Genomic DNA, 13,466 nt, shown 5'->3' with positions numbered 1-13,466 from the left:
CTCCACTAATTCTGGTGTTCCCCAAGGCCCTGTTCTTTCTCCCACACTTTTCCTCTTGTATATTAATGCCCTTATTCCATTAACTGGAAATCCTATCCATAGTTCTGCTGATGATAGCATATTGCATTCCGCCTTCCAGTTTGAGAAACCTTGCCCTGCTCAAACAGCTTCAACTTCTCAAATATCCACTACCAATTCCTTAAATTGCTGATTTCCAAGTAATTCTCCAGTGGGGCAATGATAACTAAGTTGATTTCAATCCTTCTAAAACTCAGTCTTGTCTTATATCTCGCAAAAAGGATTCTTCTGCTCCTATGCTTATCTTTGATGACACTCCTATTTCCAGGCAAGATCATATATCTCTATTGGGGATTACCCTGACTTCTAATCTCTCTTGGCATAAGACATTACAAATATTGCTTCCTCTGCATCTAAAAAAATGGATTTTCTCTTTCACTCTTGGCATTACTTATCTTCTAAACAGCTATATCCATCCTAGCATGGAATATTGTTCCCACATCTTAGGTGTGGGAACAAAACCTCTCTCAGGCTTCTAGATTCCATTCAAAAGAGGTCAGTTAGATTAATTAATGACTCATCTCTAATGACATCTCTCCACTTTCTGTCACACAGACATTCTGGTTCTGCTGCATGCCTTTTCTATAGATACTTCCACGGGCACTGTTCTTCTGAATTGGTTTCTATAATTCCTGCTCTCTCTTCCAAAGCAGTCCGAACATGTGCTACAGCCAGTCAACGTCCTTTTACTATCAAACTTGAAACTCACAGAACCAACTTTTCTTCTTCCTCATTTATTCCTTCAACTTCCATTTTCTGGAACAACCTTCCTTCATACGTATTTCGTGAAAATTACAATTTATAAAAGTTTAAGTCTAATGTCAACAAGTATCTTCTTTCTTCTAGTCACCTTCCAACCCATGCATGGTACTAAGTACGATATAGCTTTTAATACCTTTTGTGTTTGGGGTTTTAATTTAAAAAAAAAGGCTTTTGATTAGAAGCAGGGCCTCACCACTCCTTTTATCTTCCCTGTCTTTCCTAAAAAGATTATAATTTCATAATGGAACTCATCAACCACAATTTCCAGGTGGCATATGTTTCTGTTGGCCCTATTATGTCAGCATTAGTTGTCCTAACCAGGAGTTCCAATTCACATACAGTGTTGACAATGCTCCTGACCAAGTATTCTTCTCTAGTGTACTATCCCAACACACCCTTTAAGTTATTTAGGCTAGTTTCCCTAGCTTTATCTTCCTGTTTATTTGAAATGTTGCCACCCTCAGAAAATCGTCAACACTGGTTGTTGCAGCAGTAAACAAGAATTCTTGAATTGTGTGCAACCATTACTTTGTTCTTTGATCCATATCATCAGATAAATGCATGTCTATATTACCCTTCTCCCTCCCAACTATCAGTTTTCCCTGCACCCTTAAGGTATCCTCAATGATACTGGCAAAAACCCTTGCAACACCTTTGTTCAAATGGATACCATCTCTACAAAATAAATTCCTTCTACCTATAAATGTGGGTTATGTTGAAAAAAATTTCTCCCCTAGAGCCTTGCAGAGTCACTTAAGTCTTGGGTAAATTCAAAAGGCTTTCAAGCATATAATCATTCGTATCGTGTCTGGGCAGGATTGCATACACAATATGCATTCTGACTTAGCTTGCAGCATTTTTTTAGCATGGTCCATTATTTATCCAACAAATAGTCAGGTCCTAACTTTAATATTGTCTAATATTAAACAATATTAAATTTAGGACCTGACTTTAATGTTTCTTTAATATGACCTTGTTTCTTTAATATTGTTAGTCCCAATATGAATAATGCTCTCTTTACCCACCTTAAAATCTGACAATCTGTTGGCAACACCATCAATTGTTGCTCCCAGCAAACACACCCTGGTTCTGGTCCACCTACCTTTACTACAAAAAAATGTTACCCATTTCCCCGATAATAGATTCTCCCAGTCAACCCAAGCAGTATGCGCTTGAGTATTCTATTCTGGGATCTAAATTGGGGATGAATCACTTGGCTGGCACAAGATACTTGACTCCCTGACATGCTGTCAATTACATTTGTTTCATGGGCAAGCATCCGTTTCTTCAGTGGCTCAAATTCTTCCCATAATGTTCCATGTATCTGCTTGTTTGAGGAGAACACCAGCAGCCCTTGTAATCCCTGACACCTTGCTTTCCAGGCTGTTGTATGTCCCAATAGAAGCAGCATAAGAACAACTTTCACCTTTACCTGCAGCAGTTGTTAATATAGTAGTCAGTGTATCTTCCCCAAAGTAGCAGTTGTCTGACCCACCTAAAACTGGTGCCTCCATAGCCAGGTGGGAAGGAGCAGCAGTGCGTAACACACGCTTCTTGAATAGACCGGGGTTCGATCCCGTCACCACCAAATACAGAGGATGCAGAAAGGTCAGGGAATGACCTTTCTGCATCCACTGCATATTCCCGGAACAATATGGCCTTAGTTGCTAATGCTCCTAAAAACCAAATAACAAACAAACAACAACAACACCTAAAACTGGCTTGATAGCAACAGAAAATATCCTTGTAACCCTTCTATTTAAGTATATCCAGTCCCTGTAAAAATCATCTCTCCTGGCAACAAAAGCACAGACCAGGCTGAGAAATAGTTTGCCCCACAAGCCTTCCAGTCTCTCTCCAGCACCAAACTGATGGCAAAGGCTCTCATTATCCACTCCTTCTAACCATGTACAAACAGAATTGCATTAGCATTAGCATTAGCATTAGTAGAGGCATTTGATGCAAGAAAGCAAGCTTATGCAGCATCAGCCAAAAAAAAAAAAAAAAAAAAAGTAACATAAATAAATAAAAATAACCACTTCCACTTCACCCCTCTGTTCGTTCGAAATACCTGTCCAGCTGAGCCTTAAACTTATTTAGGCTATCAACTTCCACAACAAGGGATGGAAGTCTGTTCCACCCACCAACCACCCGCTGGCTAAAGGCAAATTTCCGCACATCTATCCTACATCTGTCTTTCCTCAATTTGAATTTATGCCCTCTCAGGTGATTTTTCTGAGCTAGAGGAAGAATCCCATCAGCATTGAGCATGCTCAAACCATTCAAGGCTTTGTACACCTCTATCAGATCACCCCGCTGGTGCCTAGTTTCCAGACACTGTAATTTGCAAAACTTAAGCCTTTCTTCGTAAGAGAACCCCTTTGTCCCATTCACCAATCTAGTTGCCCTTCTCTGTACTCGTTCCAGCAGCTCTACATCCTTCCTGAAATGAGGCCTCCAGGCCTGTATACAGTACTCTAGGTGTGGCCTGACCATTGCCTTATACAAGGGAATAATCACCTCCTTATCCCTGCTAGAAAAATTCCTATATATCATTGACAATACACCATGAGCTACTCTTGCAGCTCGTCTGCACTGCTCAGAGAACTTCATATCTGCCTGCACCACCACCCCCAGGTCCCTTTCATTCTCTACCACTGTCAGTGTAGTACCACAGAGTTGATACGTTGCTCTGGGGTTGCTGTTTCCCATATGTAGTACTTTACATTTGTCAATGTTAAACTTCATTTGCCACCTCGAAGCCCATCTGCTCAACCTTTCCAAATCCTGTTGCAGCAGCATAGTGTCAGTAGTGTCCTTGACAACCCTGCCAACCTTCGTATCGTCTGCAAACTTGGACATTAAGCCTGATATACCATCATCAATATCATTTATAAATACAGAAAACAATAAAGGCCCCAATACTGAACCCTGAGGGACTCCACTAATAACATTAGTCCACGATGAGCAGTGTCCATTGATTACCACTCTCTGTCTTCTCCCCCTCAACCACCCCTTTATCCATAGCAGCAACTTGCCTCCAATGCCACACTGCTCCAATTTGTGCAGCAGTCTTCCATGTGCAACAGTATCAAAAGCCTTTCTAAGATCCAAGTATATAATATCAAAGTTATTCCCTGCATCCAGTTCTTTTGTGACTGCATCATAGTATCCAATCAAATTGGTCAGGCAAGACTTCCCCTTAACAAAACCATGCTGTGTCCTAGCTATAACTGAAGTCTTGTCTAGATGATCCTGCAGTGCTTCTTTCACCAGTGACTCCATTAATTTTCCGGGAACAGAAGTTAAACTCACAGGTCTATAATTACTTGTGTCAGCCTTTGATCCCCCTTTGTGAATTGGGGTCACATTTGCACATCTCCAGTCAATGGGTACCTCCCCTGAGTCCAAGGAAGCTCTCATAATTATGGCTAAGGGTTTGCTTACCTCCTTTGCTGCCTCCTTTAATATAACTGGATAGATCCCATCCACCCCAGGTGCCTTTCTTGTGTTTATCTTCAACAATTTCTCCTCCACTTTGCTCTCAGTTATTACAAGATTCTCTAGCTTACTGCTAGAGTTGAATACACCTCTGGCATTCCCCTCGCTGAATAACTCCTCATGTGTGAATGTCGATGCAAAATATTCATTTAGTTTGTTAGCTACCCGAGCAGGGTCATCAACAGTTGACCCATCGATCTCAAGTGGACCAATCTGATTCATCCCCTTCCTTCTAGAGTTTACATAAGTAAAGAACTCTTTGCTGTTTTTCTTCGCATCCCTTGCCAAGGATCTCTCGTAATCTGCCTTCGCCTGCCTAACCTCCTTTGTAACTTGGTTACAGATCAACTTGTATCTATCATAGGCGTCCGTGTCACGTGTTAATTTGTATGTATCCCATGCATTTTTCTTCTCTGCCATATGCCTCATTAGTTCATCTGACAACCATTTAGGCCTAAACCTTGAACAATATTTCTTAGTTGGTATGTAAAGCCTAGTAGCTTCCACGATAAGTTCTTTGAATGCTTCCCATTTTGAATTTGCTGTTGGCAATATCATCAGTTGATCCCACTGTATAGAATTTAAATACTGTCTCAGTCCATTGTAGTCGCCTTTACGAAAGCAATACCCCTTCCCTTTACCCCTAATGGTAGTTACCTCTTTGAGTAACTCCCACTTCAGCACACTGTGATCACTGCCACCAAGTGGTTCATTTATCTGCAGATTCTTAATGCATGAAGAATCACTACTGATAATCAAATCAAGAGTATTACTCCCTCTAGTTGCCTCCCGAACATGCTGATGTAGAAAACAATCATCCAATAAATCCACAAAAGCCTTGCTACTGTGTGAGTGACCAGCCCCCAAATTCCAGTCAATATCTGGGAAATTAAAATCCCCCATTATAAGACTCTCTGATTTACTGGCCCACTCTATTTCTCCGAACAGTTTCTTATTATACTCATCAGAGTCATTAGGCCTATAGCACACTCCTACTCTCAATTTTGATCTCCCAATGCTTATGTCACACCAAACTGACTCGACACTGCACTGTCCAGCGATGTCGACTGGCTTCACTTCCTTGGATTTTATGTGTTTTTTAACTAATAGCATAACCCCTCCTCCCTTCCTATCCTGTCTATCCTTTCTGTAGACATTGTACTCCCCAAATTCCAGTTCTGCATTTCTTATATCCGTGTGACACCACGTCTCTGAAATCCCCACAATATCTGCCTTTGATGTTTTGAGCAATACCTCAAATTCATCAATTGCAGACACTTTCAAATTTAATCCTAATTTGTTACTTTTTCTCTCTTTTTTTTTTATGTGAACCCCAAACACAAGAGGTATTAGAACCTATAGTACTTAGTACCGTGCTTGGGTTGGAGGTTGAGAAGATGAAAGAAGGTATTTGTTGACACTGGACTTGAACTTCTGTAGATTGTAATTTTCAGGAAATATGTATGAAGGAAGGTTGTTCCAGAAAACGGCAGTTGAATGAATAAATGAGGAAGATGAAAAGTTGGTTCTGTGGGTTTGAAGTTGGACAGTAAATGGATGCTGGCTGGTGGCAGCACATGTTCGGACTGTTTTGAAAGAGAGAGCGGGAATTATAGAAGCCAATTCAGAAGAACAGTCCCCATGGAAGTATCTGTAGAAGAGGCATGCAGCAGAAACAGTACGTCTATGAGAAAGTGAGTGGAGAGACTCTGTTAGAGATGAATCATTAATTAACCTAACTGCCCTCTTCTGAATGGAATCAAGAAGCCTGAGAGAGGTTTTGGGGGCACCACCCCAGATGTGGGAACAATATTCCATAGTAAGGCAGATTTGCAATTTATACAGAGTGAGCAGCTGTTGGAAGAAAAGTAATGCTGAGAGCGAAAGAGAAAACCAAGTTTTTAGATGCAGAGGAAGCAATATTTGTAATGTGCTTGTGCCAAGAGAGATTAGAAGTCAGGGTAATCCCCAAAAGAGATATATCATTTTGCCTAGAAATCGGAGTGTCACTAAAGATAAGCATAGGAGCAGAAGAATCCTTTTTGCAAGATATAAGACAAGACTGAGTTTTAGAAGGGTTGAAATCAACTAAGTTGTCTTTGCCCCACTGGAGAATTACCTGAAGATCGGCATTTAAGGAATTGGTAGCAGATTTTCGAGAAGTTGAAGCTGATCTCAACATTGCCCTCTACTTGTTAAGTGATTACTCAGATCTGATATTTTTAGTATCATTGATAACTGCACAAAGTATTACCTTTTGTGTTCTTAAAAGATTATTGCTGCTCTATGTCAACTTTTGCCCATGGCAAACATACCCTGGTCCTATTCCACCTATTGCAAAATATATTTCTCATTTCCCTAACGACAGAGTCACTAACAATAGCTAATTAAAATATAAATCACTGAAGGGGATGGAGTGAGGTTCATAGGGTTTATTTATTTTTTTCTTATATTGACAATGCATGGAAGCTTGCTTCCTTGTTTGTGACTTCCAATACAAATACTAAACCCACAAGATCTGGTCAATAGGTTGAGAGTTATAATCCCTCATTTCAGATTTTATGATTTAATGGCCTATTCTATTTGTTTATATAGCTGTTCAATATATGTATCAGTCATTTGGCCTATAACATACTCCTACTCTCATTTTTGTTTCCCCCAGTGCTAATGCTACACCAAACTCACTAAACGTTACACTGGCTACCCATGTCACTGTCTTAATTTTATGTGCTTCTTAACCACAGAAAACCTTTTTTTTTTTTACACAGAAAACTGGTAGCAGTTCCTGTGCACCAGGGCTAAGTGGCCAATGATAACAACATGTTCAAATAACACAACACTGCATTATAATACATTGAATGGCCATTACTAAAACAATAACACAGTTAAATTTATTTCTGGAATAGAACAGCCAACACAACATAAATAAACAAAAAATGTCTTTTCTGGACACACCGTATGTATCATATTCAAATTCCACTTTCTCTAAGTCTGAATGGTACTATATTTTTGATATCTCTACAATGTCCGTATTTGATTACTTAATATTTCAAATTCAACAAATTTATTTACTATACTCCTAGCAATAATGTAAAATCAATGCCCCTTTTTTTGCTCTTAGTAATCCTAACATGTTTGGGTGATGCTGTCATGTTGTTGTTGGTTTGTTGTTTAATGGCACAAGGGCTGCTAAGGCCATATTGTGCCTTGCTGTCATGTACAGTACATGACATCATCTAAGAGAGTTTGCTAGAGATAGATGGTTTGGATTTGATTTGATTTAGGTTTTTATGGTGCAAAGTTGACTAAGAGAGATGGATGGTGCAATGGGGTAATGCTATTACAAAACATATATGATATATTGTCAGATTTTACTGAAATTCAGCAAATTTTACAAGTGATGCAATTTTTTTGAGTGCCACTGTATCTGTTCAACATCATTAATTTTTGTCCTGGCCTGCTGCCAGACATACCCAGATCCTATTTCACCTATCCCTTTTGTACAATATATTTCCTGTTTCCCTGACAATAGTTATTTCCTGTGGGACCAGAAGTTTCTGTCTTTGGGGATGCCAATATGTTGTCTGATGCACAAGTGTAGGCTCTAGCATAGAGCAGAGTAGATGACTGGTTAATGAGTCCCTCAGTTTAACTCTTTCAAGGGCATCAACCCTGTTCTTTGAGCTCTCATATTTACCGAACAGAATAATGAATGTGCACTCAGTCTCCTCACACTCTTTGATGCAAAAACCCAGTGGCATCCCCTTTGGCTGTATTATGTCCTGCTACAGATGCTTTGCAAACAGGAAAGGAGTAGGGCACATATTATAAGGCTGATTCATAGGAGAACTGCCCCTTGGCAATTCTTCTTTGACCTAGAGCATTCCACTGCCTCGAGCTCTTTGTTTTGCTGCTGTATTCTGAAACATGATTTTAGCTTAATCTTAAATCAAATACCAAGCTAAACTATCAGATAAATTAGAAAAATAATGACAATACACTATTCCCAGATTATGCAATGGTAGTACACACTATGCTATAAAATTACATTATGAATTATGATATAAAGTTATGTTATAAAATCATGTTCATATTGTCATAAATTTGTTCAGTATGGACTTAATAAAACACTTCTAATATTAATCAGAACTCCTTCAGATTTAAATAAAATATAAAAATTGTTATAGATATATATTATATCTATAACAATGGCTCCTACTTTGACTTTTATTTTCAAGTAATTGCCAAGGCCAAGTAAGAAACAATTTCACCTACTTCATCAGATAAATATAAATAATAAACTAAAGAATAAAATAAAGAAATATTAAACACAAATAATAACTGATTTGAAATAAAAAGAAAACAAATGTTAATAATTTTTATGTAATAAAAAAATCTGCTTATTAGTACACTTAAAGGTGATACCAACAGAAGATTTAAATAAAATTTGTAAAATTGGATTAACCTTCATAAATATCAATGGTCTTTAGATCATCTATTTTTGCACAACAAGATATATATGAAAATTTTTAATATATTTCTCTCAGTAATGGCACTGGTATACTGTGTGAAAAAGGTAAACTGCAGTCATTATCAATTCACTGCAGGATGGAAGCCTCCTTCTGCAGTGGGTTGATAATGCAGATTATGGTCCATTTCCTTAAGGGAAATGGACCATAATCTGCCATGCTGGTCCAGTGCGAGTTGGCAGATTGACCTTATTTAGCAGTCAGGGGCTTGAACCTCAGTCTACTCAAAGAGCGCTTGCTACTGCACTCCCTCTCTGACAACTTGGCTACAGAGGCCACTGTGTACTGTGTACTACTGGTATACTACTGCAGCAGTTAGCTTCCTGAGAAACATTTCCACTAACCTACAATTTTTTCAATTTTAAAGTAATTCAAATTTTGCTTAATCAACTGCCTTTTTTTTTTTTTTTCCAATGGAAAGTTGTTCACCATCCTTGGTTTAGCCTAAAAATTTCATTGGTGTACTTCTAAAAGGAATTAACTGATTTTACTCTCTCTTCTTGAAACTCTAAATAATATGTTTATGGACGTCAACGTTTGGTGTGAATGCGTCCCACTACTCATGTTCTCAAGTCGCTGAAATGTCTACAGTAGTCAATTTAATATCAGTTTAAATATTTACTAAATTCTTGCTCATATGATCTGAAGGCAGCCCCTAACCATGGGCCAAGTATATAATAGCATATTCATTATACAGGGTGTCTCAAAAATATACGGCATAACTTCAGGAATGAGTTCCTCATATGTAGACAATAAAAATATTTTATATCAACATAGTTCCGGAAATGCTTGGTTCCCGAGTTATTAACCAGAATGTCTTATCTCCCGCAGATGATTCCTTCATCACAAGATACTGAGAGAATCTGGTGGTTTTCCATTCAGACCATGTACTCAAATCACAAGCAAGTGGATATGCACTTTATGTACAGTTTGGCAGATGGCAATGCTCTGGAGGCTTGTCGTTTGTACCACAAAAGGTTCCCAGAATGAAAATGTCCAGACAGGAAAACATTTGATGGTATCCATCACCACCTTTGTGAACATGGGATCTTCCTCGTGCTGCCGACAGAGGATGACCAAGATCTACAACTCCTGAAATAGAGGAGGAGATTTTGGATGTTGTGCATGCCACTCCTGGAATCAGCACACGCAGAATAGCAATGCAACTGGCTGTTCAACGTTCGACTAGTTGGAGAGTGTTGCGAGAAAACAAACTGTATTCTTACCATCTGCAATGGGTACAGGCCTTGTCACCAGCAGATTACCTTGTGCGAGTAATGTTCTGCCAGTGGTTCTTGCAGCAGTATGGTACAACTCCTCACTTTCCTGCCTTAGTGATATTCACAGATGAAGCACAGTTCACACGAGACAGAATCCAAAACTTTCACAATCAGCATGTATGGGCTGAGGAAAACCCACATGCAATTCTTCCATCACATCACCAACAGCGGTTAGCCTCAACATCTGGGCGGATGTTTTTGGTGATAAGTTATATGGGCCCCACATACTTCCAAACAAACTCACAGAGCAGGCATACAGAACTTTCTGGAAAACAACATGCCTGATTTCTTGGACAACACGGCACTGATCATTCATCAACAAGCACACTTCATGCACGATGGCTCTCCGAAACAGTTCAGCCACCTAGCCCGCAATTACCTGAATCGAAGGTTTCCTGGTGGGTGGATAGGTAGAGGTGGACCGACTGCCTGGCCTCCACGCTCACTGATTTAAACCCACTAGATTTCTTCTTGCAGGGCCATTTAAAGTCAGTGGTGTATTCAACTCCAGTAGCTGATGTGGAAACTCTCCACAATCGAATTGTGGCAGGTTATGAGACAATACGAAACATGCCAGGAATTTGGCATCGCGAATCCATGATATGTTGATGTGAGGCCTGTATTCAGGCAGAAGGTGGACATTTTGAACAATTACTATAAGGTGATGTGAACAGTTAAGTGTCATAGACAGACCTTCAAAACTAGGAAACCAAGCATTTCCAGAACTATGTTGATATAAAATATTTTTATTGTCTACATATGAGGAACTCATTCCTGAAGTTATGCCATGTATTTTTGAGACACCCTGTATATCTGAGCTTGGCTTTAATGTTTCACACATAGAACATAGTATCAGTGCTTTGAAAAGGAACTGTGCAGTCAGTCTAGAAATATTTGGGTTATTAATAAATTACCATTCCTAATGCAGTACTCAGTGCAATTTTCTTTATCATCAAACTCTTAGAATAATATCTTATCATAAAACTTAAATGAAATCATCACATATATCAAAAGTGGCCCATATATTACAGTTCACAGACCTCCACTTTAGAACTTGACCATTTGAGGTTCCAATGTTATACAGAGTGCTCCAAAAAATAAATAAAAAGTAAAATAAGAAAACAACCAAATTAACTTTTTGGTTAGTTGTTTTTTTATTTTATCTTTATTTGAAGAAGGTTACCTTTATTTGAATTACCTTTTATTTTTTGATTATCTTGTACAATACTGTACAAGATGGTTCAAAAAACAAATGCACATTTTTCTTATTATACAACCATTCAGTTGTATTAACAATGGTATACTTACCACACATATCTGTCAAATAATAGTTCTGAGGATCTTCATACATATGAAAAGCTCTAAGAGCTGCACCCTGAAAGTTTAGAAAATAATATCATTATTAAAACAATTTCTTATAAACTTGAAAACACATACTATGATTCGATACATTCAGTGTCATAAAAGTGGTCCCAACTCTAAAAGTGCATATTAATTTATCTGAGCTTTGGTATAGAAATAATCATAAGTAGTCATTTGTTTATATGCATTTGTATATGTGCATATGCAAATGTATATTGTGGCCATTTTAATTATTAATACATATAAGTACATATAACATGAATATTCCTAGCAACACTGCATATTTCATTAATTTGATCAGTTTTCACATATTAAACTTAGAAATATGCTTTAATTAACTGAAAATATCACAGTCTTACAATATTGTTTATCTGTAAATTCAGTTTTAAATCCTGAATATAAAGAAACTGTAATTCATTTAATAAATAAATGTGTAATAAATATGTTATAATATAGGTAATAATGTAAAAATTGTCATTGAATATGATAGTGTTGTGTTAAACTGAAATATAGTTTCATATATTTCTTTATATATTTGCATACATATTTTGCCTAGTTTTTAGTGTATAAAATCCGATTTCTCATGAATAAAGGAAAGAAATTATTAGAAAAAATGATATTAGATCTTTATTTAATGCAGAAAAGATCATACCTCAGTATATATCTCACTCTATAGTAAAAGAATGACCCCTGACAATCAGTCAAAAGGTGCTTGTATTGTCTTGAGGAATATTACTTCACATGTGTTAACCCCTTCTTTAAAACAATGCTTTGGGCATGTTAAGGCATGGCCATAAGTTCAAATCTCATTAATAGTCAAACATGCTCAAAATGAGACAAATCAGAGGTCCCAGCTAGCCAGGGAGGAAAGCTGATATCATCAAGAGAATGCTTCAGGGACTAGTTGTCGGTGACTCTATTGTCAGGGAAATGGGGAACATGCATTGTAAAAAGGATAGGTGGAACAGGAACAGGGTATGTCTGCCAGGGGCAAAGGCTGATGACGTTGTAGAGCGGATATCATCTTTTAAGGGCACAAAAGGTGATATAGTTGTACACATTGGCACTAATGATATTAAGAGTAGGAGACCGGCAGAATTACTTAACAAGTACAGGTCACTGTTGAAAAAAAGCCGTGAATTAGGGTTGAATTTGAAAGTGTCTGCAATTCTGCCCAGACACGATAGGAGGGAGTATATGATGAGAGCCTTGTCGATCAATTCGGCCCTGGAAAGATTGTGCAAGGCTCAAGGGGTAGAATTTTTCTCAGCCTGGTCTGTGCTTGTTAACAGAAGTGACTGCTTCTACAGGGATGGGATACACTTAAATAGAAAGGGTGCAAGAATATTTGCTGATGCTATCGAGGCAGTGTTAGGTGGGTCGGAAAACTGCTAGCTTGGAGGGATACAAGGACCAATAGATTAACAGTAGCAACTGGCAGAGGTGAAAGCGATTCTTGCACTGCTTCTATTGGAATGAGTAGAAGCCTGGAAAACAAGATACAGGATATTTCAGAGACTGCTGGGAGTCATTACGGTAAAAGTAAACACGTGGGTTGTGTTAGGGTAGCTAAGAAAAAGAACAGGTGCATGTATACTTGCATGTACACCAATGCTAGGAGTTTGGTAAATAAATTTGATGAATTTGAGGTATTGCTCAAAGCATCAAAGGCAGATATTGTTGGGATATCAGAAACATGGTGTCACACAGATATAAGGAATGCAGAACTGGAATTCGGGGAGTACAACATCTACAGAAAGGATAGACAGGATAGGAAGCAAGGAGGGGTTGTGCTATTAGTTAAGAAACACAAAATCAAAGGAAGTGAAGCCAGTCGACATCGCTGGACAGTGCAGTGTCAAGTCAGTTTGGTGTGACATAAGTACTGGAAAATCAAAATTGAGAGAAGGAGTGTGCTATAGGCCTAATGACTCTGATGAGTATAATAAGAAAA

General features: G+C 38.3%; 1 protein-coding gene across 1 annotated transcript in view; it reads right to left on the bottom strand.

Moving 5' to 3' along the window:
- The window catches only part of LOC150084454 (diacylglycerol kinase theta-like), a 457,615-nt gene that overhangs the window by 203,797 nt on the left and 240,352 nt on the right, over positions 1–13,466 (bottom strand). Inside the window, exon 11 of the mRNA XM_090376240.1 lies at positions 11,459–11,525. Coding sequence (XP_090232366.1) covers positions 11,459–11,525 — 67 coding nt within the window. The remainder of the gene's footprint in view (positions 1–11,458; positions 11,526–13,466) is intronic.

The sequence above is a fragment of the Mastigoproctus giganteus genome, chromosome 6 (genome assembly GCF_048544385.1).
Source record: "Mastigoproctus giganteus isolate SK-2022 chromosome 6, ASM4854438v1, whole genome shotgun sequence".
NCBI classification, from domain to species: domain Eukaryota; kingdom Metazoa; phylum Arthropoda; class Arachnida; order Uropygi; family Thelyphonidae; genus Mastigoproctus; species Mastigoproctus giganteus.
This window is presented reverse-complemented; position numbering and strand designations above follow the sequence as displayed.